Genomic DNA, 22,708 nt, shown 5'->3' with positions numbered 1-22,708 from the left:
GTACAGTCTGCCCTGGAATAGTTGGCTGTATGTTTGCAAGGAACCCTAGCCACACATTTTCATTCATGTGATCCATTTTTTCATATATTAGAAATTATATAGGAAAATATAAACCAATACACATACATGCACAGAACTGCTGTTGTTACATGCCTTCAAGTCATTTCCAACTTATACAGACCCTAAGATGAACCTATCACAGAAGGGGTTTTTGTTTTTGTTTTGCAAGATTAGTTCAGAGTAGGGTTTGCCTTTGCCTTCCTCAGAGGCTGGGAGAATGTGACTTTCCCAAAGTCACCCAGTGGGTTTCCATGGCCAAAGTGGAATTCAAATCCTGGTCCTAATTCAATATCCAAACGGCTACACCACACTGGCTTTCCATGTAGCTTTATATTTTTTCTATATAATCTTTTACATTTTTATATAAAATATTTTTGAACAGAATACAGAACTCATATTAGTAGCCACCATCTTATGTTTGCAGGACTCCAAAGCATATAAATTGCACTGTCTACATAATGACTTATTCTTTAAGGGAAAAATAATGAATGTTCCTTCATGGTGCATCAATTCTGCATTGTCCCTAATTGTTCTGTTATTATTCCTTTCTGCTATAGCAGAATGGGGAGAAATTATCACAGTTCTGCCACTCTTTGTGTTGAGATGGCAGACCGTGTGTGATTGTAGACACTGTAGTCATCCTCCTGGGTAATGTGTAGCCTCCAGGGGAAGATGTGCTTCTCAAGAGGCCAGCTCCTGCCCTGCATCACCATGAGACCAACATCCTCATCAGAGAGCAGACGAATCAGATCCCCCTCAGCATCCCGGTAATTCAGGGCAATATCATTGCGCCCAAATTCACGCCTGGAAAAATAGAGAGACAATTTATTTACGACTTATTATAGTTATGGATTACATTGATATTCCACCTTTCCTCAAAGTGGCACACATGGCTTTCCTTCTCCTTTTTTTAGCCCTCATAACAACTGTGTGAAGTGAGGGTCTGACAACTTAGGCTGCATCCACACTGCAGAAATAATCCAATTGGACACCACTGTGAACTGTAGTTTGTTATGGCACCAGAGCAGAGGAGGATAAATATCTCACAAAACTACAGTTCCCAGAATTCCATAGCACTGAACCATGGCATTAAAGTGGTGTCAAACTGGATTATTTGTGCAGTGAAGATGCAGCTCTAGTGGGTTTCATGGCTGAGTGAGGGAACTCAGATCTAGATAATTCAGCTTTCAGTCCAACATCCTAACCACCTCACCAGCTTGCATTGTATGGAGAAACTATGCCCCAGGCAGCAAAATATCTTGGGACAGCCTTGCTAATACATAAAATAGCCTATCCATATGTCAAGTTCCATGAAATATCTGGAATTGGGCTAGGCCCCCTTCAAGCCAGGAAATCTTCCCGAATGGAAAGCATCCATTTCTGGATGACAAGATCATTTGAAAACAGACAGCTTTGTTTGTTTAATTGTTCAATGGATGTCCTGCTTTTCTTCCAGTACAGGATTCAAAGAGGCTTACAACAAGTTAAAACAAAATACAGCTAAAAAAATATTAATACAAACTTTTTTAAAAATTAAACAACAATGCAAATTAATAGGAAATGTTAAAAGGTAGTTCTTTAAAAACACATACAGTTTAAGTCTCCCTTATCCAGAATTCTGAAATCTGACATATTCCAAAAACCAAAAGTTTTTTCGTGGGTGGCTGAGGTAGTAACCATTGCTTTCTGATGTACACTAACTTTGTTTCATGTACAAAATTATCTAAAATATTGTATAAAATTACCATTAGGCTATTTATATAAGGAAAGTCAGCATGGTAAAGTGCTTTGAGTGCTAGACTATAAAGATTATCACCCAGTTTAAAAAAAAATGAATTACCACTGCCAAATTCAATTCAAATTTGGGATACATCTGGATTTTATCAGATGTGTTTTTGCTGCCAGTACCGCTGGGTGGCTGCATCCCGAGTAACATTTGGCTAGAATCTGAGTTCAGGCAGCCTCCTTTCAAAGCCAGGAGCTTCCCAGCTTTGCAAATAGGCTGGCTGAACTCAGATTCTAGCCAGATGTTACCCGGGATGCACTTGTCTGGCAGCAGCAGCAGCAAAAACACATGAGATAAAATCTGGATGTATCCCGAATTTGAACTGAATTTGGCAGTGATAATTCATTTTTTATACAGTGCAATAAAGTCCTATGTCTCCAAGATATCTCATTATGTATATATATGCAAATACAAGTATTTCAAATCCGATCAATCAATAAATTCAAAACACCTCTAGTCTCAAGCATTTCAGATAAAGGAGATTCAACCTGTAATTAAAAGATATGTCCCAGAAAGGAGAAGAAAAGGGAGAACGAAGTTAGGATCTGGAGTGGACGTCTCAAGTCACAGAGGTATGACCAGAGCTTGACAAAATTACTTTTTGGACCACAACTTCCAGCATGGTCTAGTCAGCTGAGTCCGGCTACCTAGGAATTCTGGGACATGTAGTCTGAAAAGTAACTTTTCCATGTTCTGGTACGAGAGTATAAGACTGCAGAACGGTCAGAGGTGGTCTGGGTCCCATGAATTAGGCCAGGGGGTCAGAGCTAAAGCACTGAACCAAGAACCAGAGCTGAGGACCACACTGGAGCCAGGAGGACCTTAGTCCTCAGGCAAGGGCCCAGCTGAAACATGAGAAGCCTTTTATAATGCTTCATGCACTCAGCATGAATGAACAGGCCCATGCCAATACCTTTCCAGTATTATTGCTTTGGATAGTTCACCATGCATGGTGAACATAAAGAGAACTAAAATTTCCAGCTTCTAGCTTGGACAGATTCCAACAAAAGCAAAGCAAGAGAGGAAAACAGAATACTTCATGCTGTGACCTGGAGAGATGTCAGAAGTTTAGTCTTACCCAGACCTGGAACCTAGAGTCTCCTCAGAGAGCAATTTTTGAAGACTACTCACAGTTTGGGATTTATTTTATGCAATAAGCACACACAAGTATTTTGCACAAAAGATTATGTTTTCTGCAAAAATCCCTACATTTTCTGTGCAGGAAAAAAAATGTTTGCTCTGTAGGAAATGTGTTTTATGTGAAGAAAATGCCATTTTCTTCACAAAAAACCCACATGTGATATTCAATTAGAGCAAGTCCTAAACTGTGAAGATTCTCATCTGTCAAGTATTCATCTCATCAGGATTTACCAACACTCAGCAAACTGTTTTTTATTATTATTTCAGATATTTCTGAATATTCATTTCAACCCTTCCTCACATTATTCACAAGACTTCAGAAAAGGGCATCCTTGTATGTTAAACAGGAACTGGGCACCCATAGTCTGCCCATAGCTAGCCCTGTCAGTCTATTTACTTGCATGTAGTGTGGCCAGGCAGTCTCCATGGATCATAGCTTGGCTGAGAACTGAGGAGTTTCCTATCTAAGCTCTCTGTTTGAACTGCATTGTTCACTGAAACAACCACTCCTCTACAATTCCAACAATGCAAAGCCTCCCTGTACTGGCAAAATGGACCAGAAGGCATGGAACAATAACCAATGCTCTCTGCATGAGGGTTTCTCATAAATTAGTAGGCCAGGCAGTTAAGCTTTCATACACATGGCTGCTCATATGAATTATAACTGCATTAAAATGGCATGTTTAGTAGAACTCTCATGCTTCATCTGTATCAACTCATCCCTAAAGAGTAATCTCTTTCTTCTCCTGATATTTTTTCTTGTTGCGCATGTGTGAGAAATGTTACTCAACTTTTTTCCTTCGAGTTTCTGAGCTATGTGTAGGTTTAATTATTTATTACACTATATCTGGCCAACCAAAGATCAGGTGATGTACATGTCCCCCCCTTCATTTTATCCCAATGACTGCATCTGCATTGCAGAAATAATGCAGTTTGACACTGCTTTAACTACCATGGTTCACTGCTATGGGATCCTGGGATATGTGGTTTGTTGTGGCAACAGAGCTGTCTTACAGAAAAGGCTAAAGAACTACATTTCCCAACAGATCTCCCGCCTCCCCCACCCTGTTCTGGTGTAGTCCTGTTTGGACAATGCATGGCCCAAACCTTGGTTCTGGTACATTCAGTCCAGGGAAAAACAAAGTTAAAACACATTTTAAAAACTTATCTGTTGCTCCAGATCTTCTGTGGCACAGCAGCTTTCTTCAAGGGCACCCTGCTGGGCCTCCTGGCACATCTGCTGCCACTGTGGGTCACTTGCTCCTGAGGTTAGAATGAGGCACCTAGCTTGTAACCTTCACTGGGTGTCACAGCCTCACCTCAGAAGTGAGTGACATGCCACAGCGACAGACTCATTGAGTGACCCAGTGGAACACCCATGTAGCCAGCCACTGTGCTACAGAAATGAAGGGCCAGGTAATGGGGAGAAGGGCAGCCTTGGGGCTAGTATACTTTGGGCTGCCCCTGAAGTATCCTGCTCAGTTCAGGCAAGACCAAAGATTCAAACCTAAGCTTTCTCAGTCCAGGTCTAGTAACCTTTTCATGTTGTGACACCAGGTCTCAGATAATGCAAGTGGGCACAGGCTGTTACTTAAAGAAAGCAACATATAGATGTCCACACAGGCAAATATATGAATTCATTGCTAAATTTTCTTCAGAGTGCATAATTTAAAGAGAAGAAAAGGTGGGATGATTTGGAGAAAATGTCTGAAAATTAAAATCAAAAGATTAAAAGATGCACGCAAGTTTGCTTTGGTGAAGTTCAGTGAGTGGCTGCATACACATCCACAGTCAGATTAACAACACACACACACTTACATGTGTCACAGTCTTAAACTGCCTGCTAAGGGTAAAAGAAAAAGGACAAGACAATGAGCAGAGCAAAAGATCTTACACTAAAGCTAGTGCTAATGAACAAATCTACCAATTTATCTGTTTAATGAGCTGCTAAATTTGGCACACACAAAAAAAGGAAGCAGAGCACAAATCAGGACAGGAGGTATGTATTAGGTAAGAAGAACTATACAAGCTAATAACATTGTAAGCACTAGAGATCCTGCTCCAATGATACAATAAAGATACCAGTTCTTTGTTATAAATTCCATAAGATAACATCATTCAGAGAACAGGATATTCCTCTAGTTAGATGAAAAAAGAAATAATTTCTGTTTAAAGTACAATGCATTTAATTAGCTGAATGACTCTGATTGCAAAAGATCCCTAAGCCTGAATCTTAGGATCTTCCCCACACTATCCTCACAACAGTTCACCCCATCCAGCAAGGTCTCCTGAGAAGATGATCTTTTCAGGGGTCTGAAAGGGTTATCATGGGGTGATAGCTGAGATGTCTGTTTCTACCAGCCCAGCTGAACATGTCTAAAACAGGATCCAGGCTCATACAACCTGTTTCATCATTAGCGGAGCTCAACATTTCAGAAACAATTGCTCAGAAGCGATTGCTCAGGCCATTGGAATCTTCCAAGGGGCATGTGAATGCCAATACTTCCTGTACAATTTTGACTGTGAGGTTGTCTGCTTAAACTTTTACCTTACTAATTCCATTAGATCTTGGAATAATGGGGTGCTGCTCAGGTCCTCTTCCACTGATATGTCTCTAAAAGAAGAAAAAACAAGGTCAACTTTGAAGAAGCATTATGAAAGACATTTGAACACTGAGAGACAGCTTGCATTTCACTTTTTCTTCTAGGGTACCAACCATTTTACCTAGAATCAAAATTTAAATCAGGGCTGAGCAACACAAAGTTCATTAGTTGGTGCCACAACCTGCAATATGCCACCAAAATATGATAAAAACAAAGCCCAACCAACCATTCTTCCCACTTCTGGAAAGGAAGGAGCCACTCTGCTCTGCCAATTTGCAGAGCTCTATAGTGCAGGGGAGATGGAGAGCCAACATGGTGTAGTGATTTCAGCACTGGACTATGACTCTGAAGGCCACAGTTTGAATCCCAGCTCAGCCATGTAAACCCACTGGGTGACCTTGAGTAAGTCACACACTCAGAGGATGGCAATGGGACCCTCACCCCCAAAAGAAACATGCCAAGAAAACTTCATTATAACTTTGCTTTAGGGTTGCCATAAGTCAGAAATGACTTGAAGGTACACAACAACAACAACAACAACAACAACAACAACAACATGGTGTGGGAGAGGCAGTTGTGCTCTGGTTGGAGGCAACTGCAATGGCAATTGCCATTATCTGGCAGTGCTGTCCCTGGTGGGAGGGGAGGTTCAGTATGGCCTCAAACACTAGGAAATTGCCCATTCCTGGTGTAAAATAGAAAATCCATGTTTATTGGGAGGACACAATATCTGAATTCAATCCTGAGAGTTTTGATAAGTGTCTAACTGTGAAACAGACAAATGGTCCCAGCAGTATAGATTAAAAAGCATGGACTGTTCTATGCTGCTAGACTCTTCCCTACTATTGCCTCCCAAGCAGTTTTTCCTTCTAAGCGATTTAAATACTGAATTGTTGTAAAAGAGAAGACTGGAAAGGATTATTTGGAACAGAGACGCAGTGCTTATTGGGAAAGGGTTAAATGTCTCATTCTTTTTCTGCTTCTGCTTCTTTTTGAACTATATCTCCTGGAGTATTTTTAAATCACATATTGCCTGTAACATTTCCCACTGACAGGCTGTTCCAGAGCTTGACATTTTACTTTTTGAACCTACATCTCCCAGAATCCACCAGGCACTATGGCCACTGGTCGTGGTATTTAGGGGGTGCTGGAACTTTCCTGAGCTCTGGGCTGTCCATAATCTTTACTTAGTCGTGCTTGCTTTCATCACCCTATTCTATTCTTCTCCTTGTGGCAAAATTTACATTGTAATCTCTTCAAGGTAGGAGCTGTGCTCCTTGCACTCTGCAAACCAACCTGTACTCTGGTGACTCTAAACTAATAATCCATACCCATTTCAGTCCCTGTGAGAAGGACTCTCATGGTTCTGGAAGCCGGTGTGTGTGTGTGTGTGTGTGTGTGTGTGTGTGTGAATACAAGTGATGCATAACACTTTGCTTTACCTGATGGTGCTGACATTGTCATCATGGTAATAACAGCGCAACCAATTGATAGAGTCTTCTTCTTGTGGGAGGTCTTTAATGACAGTCACAAAAGCACATGGGAAAATGCCGGTGGCATCATGGACAGTTCCCTGGGACAAGATGAACAGAGCATACCTCTTGAAGAAGGAACGAGTGAACAACACCTCTTTTGTTATATGAGATCAAGGTGGCATAGTTTCATTCTCTGACGAGGCATTGTAGGATTTCTACTAATAGATACAGTGGAAAAGAGTAATTTGTGAAAACTAAAGGACTAGTGGGTTGGGAAATGAGTCACAGAAGAACAGGACAGCAAACAAAATATCTAAGACAAGGGCTACTGCCACATAATATTCACCAGAAACCCTAGGATAGGATGGGGGGATGATACATGGCAATTCCAATGTGTTTTAAGTGAGATTTAAAAAACAACACATCACTAACACAAAACAGTGTTTGAAAAGGGTAATTTGCATTGGAGGAATGGCATGATGGCATGGCTATTTAATTCATCTCCTTTTTGCCCTTTTCCATCAGAAACTCACAGTCCCCAACTACTTTTATTGTTTGCTGTAGCTGAACACCTATGTTTCTCTTGCAGCAGTTAAAAAATAATTATGTTTGGGTGCATGTATGAAATGTATAACTAGTTTCCTATAAAAGAAGGTAAACCAGTAATGACCCACTCTGCTCTGTAGGAATAAACTGACTAAATACAGAACAATTATTCAGTAATCCTACAATGACACTAAACAAGAAACAGAACTGAAGAGCAGGAAGTTTTTAAATCAAGGCACAAATGCTCTTAAAAGTTTCAATTATGTTTTAGCCTTCCACACTGGGCAAGCTAATGTTGCAGCCACTTTTTATTGCAAATAAAATCATCAGGACACGTCTAAGAAAGCATAAGAAGAGAATACAGATCACCCTGGAATAAAGAAATCTGGAAACATTATCATCTGACGAGCTAAGTACAGAAACAACCTTGGTGTTCACGTTGGTTAGAAAAAGCACACAGACACATATCACAAGTGTCTGGTATATCTACAGTAAATATGGCACAACTAAAAGAGCCTCTAATTATATATTTGACCACCAGTTTGATCTATACAGGAGATGCTCTTAAAGAATACGTCCAGTCTAAGGCGGGTTACACACCGCCCAAAAGTATGTGCTCGGCACGTACTAGGGTTAGGAAGGGGCATCCTTTCTGGATGCCCCTAACCCTAGTACGTGCAGAGCACATACAAAATAGCGGTGCCCATTCTACATGGACGCCGCCATTTTGACGTAGCGGACGCTTAGCTTCCGCATGTCACAGGGTGGAAATGACGCCGCAAGTGTGCCATTGGTGCCTTGTGGCATCATAACCATGCCACAAAAAGAACTCGCTTTTTGCGGGTTCTTTTTGCTGCTCCGGGGAACAGCAAACACGGGCACTAGCAGAGCGCCCTTTTTGGGCGTTCTGTAAAGCGCCTGTTTGTTATCTGAGCATGACAGACTGGCATTCAAAATTTTGTGTTCATTCTTTTGATCTATACTGACAATGATGTTAATACAACATACAATTAAAATTGGGCAATATACAAGCCAGGCAAATATTGCAACGTGAACCTGTAACTGCACTGAGATAAAGTGTTCATATTTACCTCAAACCAGTCCTTGTTGATTCTACTAAGTAAATAGATCAGGTCTCCCTTCTTGAAGCTCAGTTCCAGTTTAGAGGATCCAGTAAAATCAAACAGTGCCTGTGAGACATAATTAATAATAATTATTAATAATAATAATTTGTTTTATTTATATACCGCTATTCCAAAGATCATAGCGGTGAACAGCAAGTAAGCTAATTAGCAAGTAAGCTAATTTGCCCCCAACAGTCTGGGTACTCATTTTAGCAACCTCAGAAGGATGCAAGCCTGAGTCGAGCTTGGGCCCTTTTGCTGGTCTTGAACTCGCAACCTTGTGGTTTTGAGTAAATGGCTGCAGTACAGGCATTTAACCACTGCGCCACCAGGGCTCCATAACTCAATAACTCAATAGTGAAAGGCTTCCAGAAGATAAAAATTACATACCCTAGGTCCCATTCTTTAAAAGTAGTTATGAAAATGTTTGTTAACTTGAATCATCTATCTCCGAATTTGATCACACCGTATACTTAACATCTATAATGCCAGTTTGTGGCTGATATTTGTTTCACTGCAAAGAATAGGATGACAAATTTGGATACACACTTGTCCCTCCATATTTGCTAGGGTTAGGGGCACAAGACCCTCATGAATATGGAAAAACTGCAAATAACAAAAACACCATAGTTTTACCTGGGAGGACACCTCTCTAGGAATCTCTAGGTCCTCCAGTGCAACTCTGTGGTCAACGTCCAACAGACACTGACCATGGAACTGCACTGGAGGAGATACAAATGCCTAGTAGAGTATTCTCTCTAGGAATCTGCGGTATTTCAGTGCAACTTTTAGTTGACCATAGTGTTGCACTAGAGGACCTAGATATTCCTAGAGAGAACAGAAGACCTTCGCCAGATGAAGCGGGCTGCACAACGACTAGAGCACTACTGGCGGAAACATCAGAACTTATCTGACAGAACACTCCATGAGAACATATTGCATTCCTATGGAGTGGCAGTCAGTGCAGCTAGAAATTCATTATGTGCTGCACAGATTGCGTCAGCGGAGTCTCGTCCAGCAGAGCTGTTCAGGGTGGTCAGGGAACTAACTCAAACCCCGGCCACCCAGAACCCTTTGCTTGAACCAACTATTGCCTGCTGTGACTCTTTTAACAACTTCTTTGCTGACAAAGTCTCTCAGATAAGGGCTGATCTTGACTCCAGTTTTTAAGCAGAACCTTTAGTAGAGGCATCCAGTGCCTCTGGTAACAAGGTTATTCTGGATCAATTCGAGTTTGTGAGTACCAAGGACGTAGACAAGCTCCTTGGATGCATGAAAAAGACGACTTGACCTCTTGACCCTTGTTCTTCCTGGTTGACCGTGCAGGGAGGAGTTGTTATAACATCTGTTCTTTATCGGATAATAAACACATCTCTTCGGGAAGGTACTGTTCCAACATCTTTGAAACAGGCAGTTGTAAGGCCTTTATTGAAGAAACTTTCCCTTGATCCCCTATCTATGAGTAATTATAGACCGGTCTCCCTATTGCCATTCTTGGGCAAGGTGATTGAGAGGGCAGTCACTTTTCAGCTCCAGGCAGTCTTGGATGAAACCGATTATCTTGACCCATTTCAAACTGGCTTCAGAGCGGGCTACGGAGTTGAGACTGCCATGGTTGCCTTAGTCGATGACCTCCGTCTGGCAACCGACAGAGGAGATATAACTTTGTTGGTGCTCTTGGACATCTCAGTAGCCTTCGATACCATCAACCATGGTATCCTTCTGGAACACCTGAGAGAATTGGGTATCGGGGGCACTGTGCTCCAGTGGTTCCGGTCCTATCTCTCAGGAAGGTTCCAGATGGTGAGGCTGGGGGACAACTGCTCTCGTAAAAGAGAGCTTACATCGGGCGTCCCTCAGGGTGCCATTCTGTCCCCCATGCTATTTAACATTTACATGAAGCCGCTGGGAGAGATCATCCGGAGCCATGGAGCACGGTGTTATCAGTATGCTGATGACACCCAAATCTATCTCTCCATGTCTCTGACTGAAACAGTGACTAAGGATGGCATCTCTCTTCTCGATGCCTGCCTGGGGACAGTAATGGGCTAGATGAGGAAAAACAAACTCAGAATGAATCCAGAGAAAACAGAGGTACTCATGATAGGTTCCCCTAGCCCGGGCAGGGAAATTTGCCATCCTGTCCTTGACGGGATTAAACTTCCCCTAAAGGACAAAGTGCGTAGTTTGGGAGTACTCCTGGATCCATCCCTACATTTATCATCTCAAGTAGAGATCAGGAGTGCTTGGTATCAGCTTCGGCTGATATGCCAACTACGTCCCTGTCTGGACCGAGGGGACCTAGAAAAGGTAGTACATACACTGGTAACCTCTCGTTTGGATTTCTGCAATGCGCTCTACATGGGGCTACCTTGTATCAGGTTTGGAAACTTCAATTGATTCAAAATGCAGCAGCCAGGTTAATCACGGGGACAGCGAGGTCCGACCATATAACACCTGTTTTAAAATCTTTACACTGGCTGCCAATTCGTTTCCGGTCCCAGTACAAAGTGTTGGTTATCACCTTTAAAGCCCTAAATGGCTTGGGCCCGGGTTACTTGAGGGAACGCCTCTCCCTGCATAATCCTCCCCGCACTCTCAGGACTACAGGAAAACTGTTACTCAGTCACCCTAATGTGAGACTGGCGACTACTCAACAAAGGGCCTTTACGGCAGTAGCGCCTTCTCTGTGGAATGCCTTACCTGAAGGGATCCGCCTTAGTGGAACAGTAGAAGCCTTTAAAAAGGCATTAAAAACCCACCTCTTCCTACAAGCCTACCCTCCCAATTCCTTCTAAGAGTATCTTTCCCCTATTGACTCTGACGTATTGATATTCATGATTTTAACATTATTACTGTATGTTTTTAACTATGCTTTTGGATTTAATTCGTTTTAATGTGTATTTTTAATATGTGAATTGTGGTACTGTTTTTACTGACTGTCTTTACTGACACTTGTATACCGCTTTGATCTTGGGAAAAGCGGTTAATAAATAAACAATTTATTATTATTTATTATATTAATCAAACCCGTGAATAATCAAAGCCGCAAATATCAAAGCCGCAAATATGGAGGGATGAGTGTACTGATATACAGCAACAGAGCCCCCAAAACATCTGGCAAGCTGACACCAAATCAGGATGCCTGAATAGTTTTATCTCATGTTTTGTTCCCTAACATATAACCCAAAGAGAAACTCTTTTGCTCAATAGTGTGTCTGATTCAAACTGGCCGGGCTCTTTTGAGATGTAGTTCACAAAACACAATAAAGACAAGTCTAGCCAGTTTTTCATTTGCAGCTAAAACACTGATTTGAGAAACAGAGGGTACTCTTGCATAAATGCTGTTTTCTGTGCAGGAAATGTGATTTCGGTGCACAAATGTTATTTTCTGTACAGACAATAACTGTGAGTGAGGGTGTGATTTGATGGCTTTTTTGTTTGCATACAATAGGTCCCAAACTGCAAATAGTTTTTTGTCATTGAAAAACTGATAAAATTATTCATTCTTGTCCATAAGAACAAAATTTATGAAGTTTTACCATTTTTGCAGCATGCAATATGCTCAATGAAGTGCTCACCTCAGCACGTGGGGCTGCCATTCGGTCAAAGCTGGGTTCTTGAGGGGAAATACTCTTGCTGTCAAAAAAAGGAGAGAGAGTATACTTCATCACCTCTACTGAGAACAGGCCAAGAAGATATTTTAATCATAGGCAGGTAGGCTACAGTTGAAAGTTTTCTAAGCATACTCACACTCGACGAGTGCGTGGGCGAAGCCTTCGCAGCCCCTGTGGTGTCTGCTCACAGTCAAAGTCTGACTGATAGAAAAACAATCGGACATCTTCATCTAGCAACACCCAAGAAGGCAGGCTAAGCAGCTTCTGTGTTTAACCAAAAAAAAAAAAATGAGCAAGGTATAAACAGGAGAACTTTCCCTTCCTGACCTTTTACTCTGGGGCTTTATAGGCATCCCTGACTGTTGAGGAAGGAAGTGGGACCCTACACATTGGCTATGATCCCCAACCAATGGCACATGACCAGCATGAAGGTCAACAGAGCTGTACATTTTAATTTACATTATAAGATAAACTTCCAGAAAAAGGCTGACAGCCAATAGATTAGGAATGTCATTCTTCACTTAATCTCTTCTTGGAGGAAGCAATAAGTAATTTTACCAATTTTCTTCCAGTTGTGAGAAAGTCTTCAAAAACCACACTGTTTTCAAAGCCTATTCCTAATTCAGGACTTATTCTGCACAAAATTCACATGCAGTTGTTTTCTACAGGAAGCATTATTTGCTGTGCAGAAAATAATATTCCTATGTTGAAATACAGTTGGCTCTCCTCTTCAATGTGCTTGCCATATACAGATTGGAGCATCCGCAAATGGCCCTGCCTTGTTGTTCCCAATGGCAGCATGTGCCATTGTAAACAATGGGACTTCAGGTCCTGTGAATTTTGCTATCTGTTTGTAGAGGGGTCTGAAACAGAGCCCTAATGGATACATTATTTTCTGCATAGAAATAAGTTTCATATACAGAAAATTCTGTTTCCTATGCAACTCACCTACAGTACATGCAAATTTTGTGCAGAATAAGTTCCAAACTGTGAAGATTCTCAACAGTTTCATCAAGATTTCTCACCACTTAAAAACATGTGTTGTTGTTTTGTAGGGTTTTTTCCCAAATATTCTTTGCATCCCTACTATAGATGCATTAGCATTAGGAGTGAGGTGGAAGGGGAGGTTCTCCTAGTTGACCTCTTCACATGATCACTAATTGTGTGTGTTGGGAGTAAGGTCTTATGAACATCTCTACTGATGGCACAGTGGTTAAATGCCTGTACCGCAGCCACTCACTCACAAACCATAAGGTTGCGAGTTCAATACCAGTGAAAGGGCTCAAGCTTGACTCAGGCTTGCATCCTTCTGAGGTTGCTAAAATGAGTACCCAGATTGTTGGGGGCTTGCACCTTGAAAACAACTTAGGGAGTGCTTAAGTGCACTGATAAGTGGTATAGACATGTACTTGCTATCGCTATTGCTACTGTCAGGTATTCTCTCATTTATTAGGTCAAAGCTGGGAAACTATAGGCATCATACTAGATTTGAGCCTTATAGGGGTGATTCACTGTGCATGTAGAAGGCCACTACATAACGCATCTTTTGTGACCTCTCGTTACCCTCTTGGTGAGAGGGTCAAACTAAAAATATAAATGTTTGGGAATGAACATGTTTCTGCAGGTATATAGCCAGAATGTATATTGTGTCGAGCCTAAAGTCATCAGGTTGACACTGGAACAACTGACTTCAAATTATAAAATCTAGTAATGTCAGATGAATCTTGTGCAAATGTTGGTTCACAGGAATGCTCCAAATATATGAGGTGGGGAGCCTGTGACCTATTTTTCAGGAGTGAATAATCCACTGGAAAGGCTGTCTAGTCTACAACCAGTTGAAAGGGAGTGCCACCTGTTGTTAACTGCTCTCAAGTTATCCCTGATTCATGATGACCTGTGGATGAGATTTCTCCAAGCTCCCCTGTGTTCTATTGTTCCGCTTTGGTCTTGTAATTTCAGGCCTGTGATCTCCCTGATTGAGTCTGTCCATCTAGCATGCAGTCTTCCTCTCTTTCTACTTCCCTTCACCTTTCCTAGCATTATGGAGTGCCTCTAGGAGCTTTGAGTTTGCTCACCAACAGTTAGTACCTGGACAGAAGACTGCAGGAGTGACGTTCACCTGGCCATTACTTTCCTCAGTATAAAATCAAACATATTTCTATTTAATATACAGAAACTCTTCCTATACAAGCAGCCCACCATATCCATGGATTCTGCATCTACAGATTCCAGCATTCACACTTTGAAAATATTTTCACACACACACCCCAGGCAAAAAGCAAACCTTGATTTCACCATTCTGTAGAAGGGACAACATTTTACTTGTATTTAAAGGGACTTGAGTATCCATGGATTTTGGTATCCACAGGGGGTCCTGGAACAAAACCCTAATGGATATCAAGGGCCCACTTTACTTGGATCTATATGTGTAAATCAGTGCATGCAAGTTGTATATAAATCCTCTTTTGTAGAAATGTATTTCCTCCTTGTCTCCCGCACATGTAAATGACCACTCTCGAGGTGCATGTACTCTGTAGAAATAATACAGTTTGATGCCACTTTCGCTTCCATAGCTCCATCCTACAGAATCCTAGGATGTGTAGTTTTGTGAGGCACTAGCACTCTTTGGCAGAGAAGGCTAAAACTACAAATACCGGGATTCCATAGGATGGAACGACAGCACATAAAATGGTGTCAAACTGCATCCTAAGTTTAGGATAGTGTGGAAAATTAAAAGGCTGTTTTATGGAGTCAGAGCAGTTTTAGCAAGCAGACTTCTCTCAAGTATTAGCATAAGAGTAAACAGACTGTGTCAGACAACATCATAAGAGCAATAAAAAAACAGTAGAGGTACACTACAGTCATTTTCTCTGCTTAAGGAAACCATAAAACTAATAAGCTGGGGGGTTTCCAGATACAGTTCTCAGACAATTTACCATGCTATGCATTTGATGATCTTGAAACTGATAAAAAGCAGACAATAAGACTGGCATGTATGAAACAGTGAAACTAGCATACCAGTGAAATACCATATGGTAAAGACATGCCCTCTTTTACCTTTGAACCTCTCCTGTCTTCTTGTGCCATAGGTGAATGTTAGCATGGAATAGAAATCAGATACAAAATCAAATGTCCACTATATAGATTCAATGTATGTTTTTCATACACATTCTATTGGATATGGGCTGATGTATGCAAAAGCAGGTTTTTAAAAGTCCTTAGCTTGCACTTGTGTGAAGAAAATGGTACACAATTATTTCATAATAATGGTCCTCTGCAGTAGTGTATCACCTGCTTGATACAACAAAACTGTTTCAGAATTAATCTTTACCTTCATGTACATGTTGAGTATAGGGATTCGACTGTCTGCAATCTCTCTCTTTGCACCAATATAAACTTTTCCTGGAAAGACCAAAGTAAAACAAGGGAATCAAAGAGGTGTTGTCATGGAAAGGAAGTAGAACAAAAAGATATAGCATGTTTTCATGGCTAAAGGCAATTTGTTTTCAGCAATGCAGTGACTTTATTGCAAGAGGCATCTGAGAGGTAGGCAAACTTCAACCTTCTAGATGTTGAGGAACTGCAACTCAAATCCGCCTTAACTTGTATAGCCAGTGATGAGGAAGCATGGGAGGTAGAGTCCAACAACATAAGGAAGCCTAGAGGTTGCCCAGTACTGGAATAGAAGATCAGTTTCCGCTCTTAAAGAATGAACTTACAATTTTCAGTTACTCAGTGCTTCAGTCCTGTTCTCTCTTGAAGCTATAATTCTTCTATTATTCAGCCACATAGAATGACACATTACCTGATGTGTTACCTGGGTGGAAAATTTATCATGAGACCATGAAGTCAGAGTTACCTGGCAGAACAGGGAGCATGCAGGTAAAGCGGCTGTTTTTATTTTCAACACCATATCTTTCCTCTAGTTTAGCATGTAAGTCATAGAATTGGCGATAACGGCGGAAGATCATGTATCTGCCTCCACCTTTTGTTTTCACCTCAATCACAAATACCTGAAAAAGAAAATGGCACAATTTGAGTGCCTGGCTTTTAAAAAATATATACAGTGGTACCTCGGGATACGAAATACCCAGGTTACGAAATTTTCGGGATACGAAAAAATCCCATAGGGAATCATTGTTCCGGGTTACGAATGTTTTTTCGGGTTACGAAAAAACTTTTGGTGCTTTTTTCGGCTTTTTCGCACGGAATCGCGGCTTTTCCCCATTAGCGCCTATGGCAATTCGGCTTACGAAGGCTTTTCGGGTTACGAAAGCGGCCGCGGAACGAATTAATTTCGTAACCCGAGGCACCACTGTATGTCAGGCAATATTGGTAGGAAAAGCCTCTGTTTGGTATATTGGGGAAAGAACAGTCACGTTGGTACCCTCCAGATGGTTTTCACTACATTCACTACAAATCTCATAAGCCTCAGACAACATGGTTATTTGTCAGAGATTATGAGAGTTGTAGCCCACCCTCTATGGAGGACACTACATTTTCTTCTTGAAGAATTATTATCTGAGGAGATAACAGTAGGTGAGATGGACCAGCAACCAGACTAGGAAACATTTCTTATAATTTTAACACAGGGAAGAAAATATTTGAAAATTCAAATATTTCCCATCATAACTGCTTGTGATGTTTTCCACAGCACTATAACACTCTGTTCTTGTTGTTATTTTCCATTCAAGTTACCGTTGACATAGGGCATCCTCATGAATGAGAAACCAAAAGCCAGGTTTGGCTGGTTTAAACCAGGTTGGTTTAAAACATGGTTTAAATCAAATTAATTTAAAAAAAAATCCTTTTAAAAAAATTATATATATAAAATATATATATATATATATATATATATATATATATATACTGTATATATATATATACATATAGAGAGAGAGAGAGAGAGAGAGACACTCTGGCTATTATTAATATTTTCCAACCTTCTTACCAGAACACCATGGACTGTTTGTTTGAATTTAAACATTTTAACTTTCACAGTTTGTTGGCGGATGTTCATCATTATACCAGTATCCAGTATCAGTTGCTTCTGTTTAATTACTTTATTTTATAGTGCAAGAAATGGCATTTAGAAACAAATCTTTCAATTAACATAAGTTCAACCAAAGAAACCGTGGTTGCCACATCCCCAACCCAGGGCTTCCAGGGGTGGCTTAGCAGTGCCTCTTAGCGGTGGTCTGCCAAGCCCCTCAGATAGTGCTTTTTACTCTACAATAAACATATATGGCTCCATTTCAGATCAGAACTAGCATGGGTAGTAGAAGTTTAAACCCCACTCCATCTAGTATTTATTTGTAAACTGAGGAGGAAGTTCAAAGGGGTAAAAGGATGAAAAGAACCATTCATGGCTTTCAATTAAGATATTTTTTCCCTTTCTTTCCATTCCCCCCCCCCCACTTTTTTTGAGCCCAGGCAAAAAAGAAAATTAAAATAAAAAACAGATAGAGGAAGTTTTACACCTATTTGACCTGTGCATACTGTCCCTGATTCAGCTACATGTGTTTAGTCTGGATTAAAACAAGAGACTATTGTTAGCCTGCTGCTATGTCTTTAATGTAGCATGCTGTTTAATTTCAAGAATCAATCATCACACATTCAGAGTGTAGTGTGATGCCTACTGCTGCGAAATAAGTACTTACTCATGGGAAATGTTCCTCTTGTGCAATAATGGATAAATGCTGTTTGCCCATAAAACAAATATGTCCTATAAATTAACTCCCCTACCCTTCTATAACATATCCATGTTAAAATGTCTTATCTTACATAGTAACTGGAAAAGCCTCTCTTCTCTTCAATGTCTGCAATATTAGCAGAAACAGGTACATCATCTGGAAGCTGGTCAAAGTCGCTGCAAGGCAAAGGAAGAGAGTATTACTCAACACAATGACTGTTAACCGTGATGGTGATCTGATGCCACCATAAGGGAGATTTTTAGATATGTAACATGATTGACAAAATGCTGAAAGAAAGATAATACAAAAAACAACAAACACACTTTTAAAAAAAAATACAGGAGTGTTTGTATGGCACATAGGCCATTAGTGGGCCTTCATATCTGTTTCTCTAGCCCCTAAGCATTTCCCATCATGTTACTGCCACCACCAAAATTTCCACTGTTGTGAGCACCATGGTTCTTGTTTTCTCTCAAATAGAAACACCAAAACCAGAGCCTTTCCTATGGCTGCCAGATTTGTCTGCTTCTAACTGCTTGCAGCAAAACAATCAATAAAAGTTGCCTCCTTCCTATTTTCTGTTATTTCCACTCCTTTTCCCTTTATCTCCACAAAAACCCATGAGATGCATCTCAGTGTGCCCTCCCAGGGCTCTGTGAACAGCTTGCATACAGAAGGACAGTTTGCATGCTCCCACAGAGCCCAGTGGTGAGAAAGGACAATTTGCATGCTCTCAGAAGGATCTGTGGTATAGGAAGACACTCTGTCACTCTCTTGCTCTATAAATCTGCTACAGTTGCCCCAGTTCTGGAAGCAACACTGTGGTCCCCCATCTCCCCAGACAGTAGGACCATTCCGGATGGGAAGAAGAGTAAAAACGATTTTGAAAAATCAACTCAATAAACAAATCATCTATTTTAGGGCTTGTTCCCACTATGAAATACAGTGAATTGCCGTTCCTTGGAAATGACCCTTGTTCCCATTTGAAACCAGTTCCTGTCACAATCTGATCGAATCCTGTCATGATGAAGGCAAAACAAAACAAAACAGTGTTTCCAGAGAGCACTTTGAAAGAGGTTATTTTCAGAAGAATCGATTCTGAAGCAAGTTCCATAAGTAGGAAGACAAATCAGAATCGATTCATTCTGAAGGAGAGGGACAAATGGCAGAGGGGTGTTTACCATCCCTCCTCAGTCTTTGACAGATCTACCATTCCCCTCCCCCCCCCCAGGGCTGCCATTGTACATTTTTTTAAAAATGAAATAAATTGAACTCATATTCAATTGATTGCTTTTGCTAACACAATCAATTGAATTTTTGGTGAATTGTTTTTTTAAAAAAGCCCCCTGCCATGCTTGGCTCAGGCAATCCAAGGATGGCAGGGGTCCGGGGGGACCCCTGGAGGTCTCCCTCCCCCTCCCATGCTTGGATAGAGCCCATGGGTCCTCCTTCCCCAGGACATGTCCTCCATTTCAGCCCCCTCCCTGCACAGGCTTGTAAGTCCAGGCTGCTGCTTATGTCACTAATGATTGACATGTATTTTGAAGCGGGGCAACTAGTGAGAACAACAACCGTGCCACAAAAAGAAACGATTTCATTGGGGTAAGAAAAAAAACACTTTCATAGTGGGAACAAGGGACCTTTTGGACTTGAATTCCAAAGTGCAGTGAGGAATCAATTTAAACTGCAAGTGGGAATGACCAGCTGGTGTCAAATATGCATCACGTCCTTCAATCGGTTTAGAGGCCAAGTGTAGAAGTATCCAGGAGAAAATATTGGAAATACTTACCTCTCACTTCGCAGCTGCCTGGGCAAAGGCATTCCTTCAGTTCTTTTACAGTGCAAGAGTTCAAATCTGGGCCAAAAAGACGAATAGTCCTTTCCTTTCTCTACACTCCTCACCAGAAGTACTGACAACAATTTCCAAGGCCACCTCTCTGCCTTGATCAATGCACTCTGAATTGGTTGCAAGACACCAGTGATCTCTACGTTACTGAATGCTTTCCTGTTTTCTGACAATATGCGTTTTCTTGCTTTACCCCTCCCCTGTCTGATTGAGGAAGTGCAAGTGAAAGAAGAGGCCTTTTGAAAACAGAGATCATGGTTGCATGGCATCATATCTGAAAACATTTTTAAAATAAGGACATACAATGGGCACTTAATGTCTGCTGGGTTTTGGTCCCAGCACTCCACTCTCATGGATATCAAAATCTGTAAATGCTGTTTTTGCAATTTATATTTCTTAAAAATATTTTCAAGTCATGGATGGCTGAATCCATGGATAAAGAATCCATGGATATGGAGAGCCAACTGTATTGCAAAACCCTAATTTCCTAACTACTTTGTGATTGCCATCCACCCCCATTATTACTTATTGAACATTATTCAATGAAAAACTGTGTTACTTTATTCTGCCTTAGCCTAGCCTGCACTGATTCAAAGACCAGGGGCAATAAGTCTTTTAAGTCAATAAAAAATATGTTGCTCCTATTGTTTCATATTATCTCCTCATGTGTGCTGTAAAACAGGGATGTCCCAGATTTGCTGTGGGATTGCCCTTCCTCTGTATGGACAGTTTACCATTGAATTGGCCCTTTGTCCTTGAGTCATCTGGATAGGGTGATGGGATCGTGGGAAGAAATAGCTGAAAATGGCCCATGTAGACATGCCCTCAGGGCATGGGATAGTGCTGATAAGGCAACACTATCCACCATCCATTTTCTAACCAAGCTGATAGTGCTGATAAGGCAACACTAACCAGAGACTGTTCATAGCCCGTGTAGCATGACAGGCAATGAGGAGCACTCACAATGCCAGGGGTCTATCCAGCTGTGCTTTCTGGAAACAGAAATTGTTAAGAGATGGAAAGAATACTTCAACATATTTGAAAAATATATACAAAAGAATTCTGGGCTGATGATATTTAAATTTTGGAATTTATTCTGTGCAGAATTTATGTGTGGTTGTTCTGTAAAGAAAAAAAGTCTGGAAATTGCATTTTCTGGGCGGAAAAAAACATTTGTTCGCAGCAAAAATTTCTTCTTGTGAATTTTGCATAGAATAATTCCTGAATTGCGAATAAGCTTTGCAAACTGCATGATTTAGAAATTACTGAAGGAGCAATTTCTGGGCCTGGCACCTCCAGAAATGAAATTATGATACCTAGAGCTCCTAAGGTGCCTAAGATCCTGAGCAACAGCACTGCTTCTGTGGATAAAGAATAGTCAGAGAAAAAACAAAGGAAGTGATCAGCAAGGAGCCTTTTGTCAACATTGTGGTCACATTACAGCATAGTTTGTCATTTCCTGCTACAGTTCTAACTGCCATCTTAAACAACGTTCTGTTTCTTCAGTCCTTGCTGAAATGCTGCTATTTCTTTTACACCAACTCTGTGTGTGTGTGTGTGTGTGTGTGTGTGTATGCACATTCATTAAGCATTCGATGGCCTCCTTCCTTCCTTCCTTCCTTCCTTCCTTCCTTCCTTCCTTCCTACCTACCTACAAGTTGTGTCTCCCTTATTTGGAATTCCAAAATCTGAAATATTCCAAAACACAAAACCTTTTTCATGAGTGGCTGAGGTAGTGACACATTTATTTTCTGATGGTTCACTGTACACAAACTTGGTTTCATGCCCAAAGTTATTAAAATGTTGTATCAAACTATGTATATAAGGTATATATGAAACTTACATGAATTTTATGTTTAGACTTGGGTCCCATCAACAAGATACTTCATTATGTATGGATATGCATATACAGATATTCCAAAATCCACCAAAGTCCAAAATCCCCAAAAATCCAAAATCCCAAACACCCCTGGTCCCAAGCATTTCAGATAAGGGAGAGTCAATAGTACGTCATGGCTTTCATCATTATAGATTATATCAAAATTTCAAAAATCTATCTCAAGTCTCCATTTTTTTTCCTGACATTTTCCAGAAAATGTCAGGAATTCACAGACAGTGATACATAAATCAGTTTTCAAACAATCTTAACCACCTGCACAAAAAAGTTTGCTTATCTCAAAGAGAATGTATAGGAAAGAAGAGCATTGTGGGATCATCAAAAGACAAAACACCAGACAAATAAATCCAACTGAAACAGATGGGGGACATACAGGAATGTTCTTAGTGCAGCATTAGTCAACACATGGGCCATAAATCCTCCTGGTTGTGTGTGTGTGTGTGTGTACACAGAGACATTTATTAATATATAAGGGGGACGGGAGTTGTGCCACTGCAGTTCCTGATGCCAAAATTGCAGAGATTATGCTGGGAAACATGGCATGTAGGGAAAAAATCCATACTATTTGAAGGTGTGCTAAGAAAAATTATATTTTTATAATTTTATAATGCTACTTTAAATGTCATGGCTTTATCATATAGAAACTAGGGATTTGTAGTTTGAGGAAATACTCTGAATTTTCTACTAAAGTGCTCTGGTGCATTCTGCTTAACTACTGGCAGAGAACTCTAAGCATTACAAGTCCCAGAATTTATCAGGAAGGAGTCATTGCAGAGGATCTGCACAGAATTTAAAACATAAAACATACTTTAAAACAATACAATAACCGTGGTGAAGTCAGAGGTCAGCAATTAGATTTTTCTTTTGATAGCTGGAGAACTATTCAGGAAAGGCCTGCCAGAAGAGATCCGTCTTTATAGC

General features: G+C 40.7%; 1 protein-coding gene across 1 annotated transcript; it reads right to left on the bottom strand.

Annotated features, from left to right (window-relative positions):
- Positions 1-358: 358 nt before the first annotated feature.
- On the bottom strand, positions 359-21,245 carry NCF4 (neutrophil cytosolic factor 4). The gene is made up of 11 exons (XM_042466578.1): positions 21,207-21,245; positions 19,834-19,899; positions 18,136-18,220; positions 16,211-16,364; positions 15,683-15,753; positions 12,488-12,615; positions 12,316-12,373; positions 8,702-8,800; positions 7,032-7,162; positions 5,535-5,600; positions 359-864 (listed from the first exon to the last, which is right to left on the bottom strand). Exons 2-11 carry the CDS (start codon positions 19,863-19,865, stop codon positions 636-638), a joined length of 1,053 nt encoding a protein of 350 aa, XP_042322512.1. The 5' UTR covers positions 19,866-19,899; positions 21,207-21,245; the 3' UTR covers positions 359-635.
- Between the last annotated feature and the right edge of the window lie 1,463 nt (positions 21,246-22,708).

Source organism: Sceloporus undulatus, chromosome 5 (assembly GCF_019175285.1).
Source record: "Sceloporus undulatus isolate JIND9_A2432 ecotype Alabama chromosome 5, SceUnd_v1.1, whole genome shotgun sequence".
Lineage (NCBI taxonomy): Eukaryota > Metazoa > Chordata > Lepidosauria > Squamata > Phrynosomatidae > Sceloporus > Sceloporus undulatus.
Note: the sequence above shows the minus strand (reverse complement) of the source record. Positions and strands in the feature narration are given on the sequence as shown.

Coding starts and splice junctions, on each gene's coding strand:
- NCF4 (XM_042466578.1), bottom strand. CDS start 19,865: ATGCCTTTGCCCAGGCAGCTGCGAAGTGAGAG. Junction 16,365..18,135: donor GAGGCTTTTCCAGTTACTAT/GTAAGATAAGAC, acceptor TTTCTTTTTCAG/GTATTTGTGATTGAGGTGAA. Junction 12,616..15,682: donor TACTCAACATGTACATGAAG/GTAAAGATTAAT, acceptor GGTTAAACACAG/AAGCTGCTTAGCCTGCCTTC.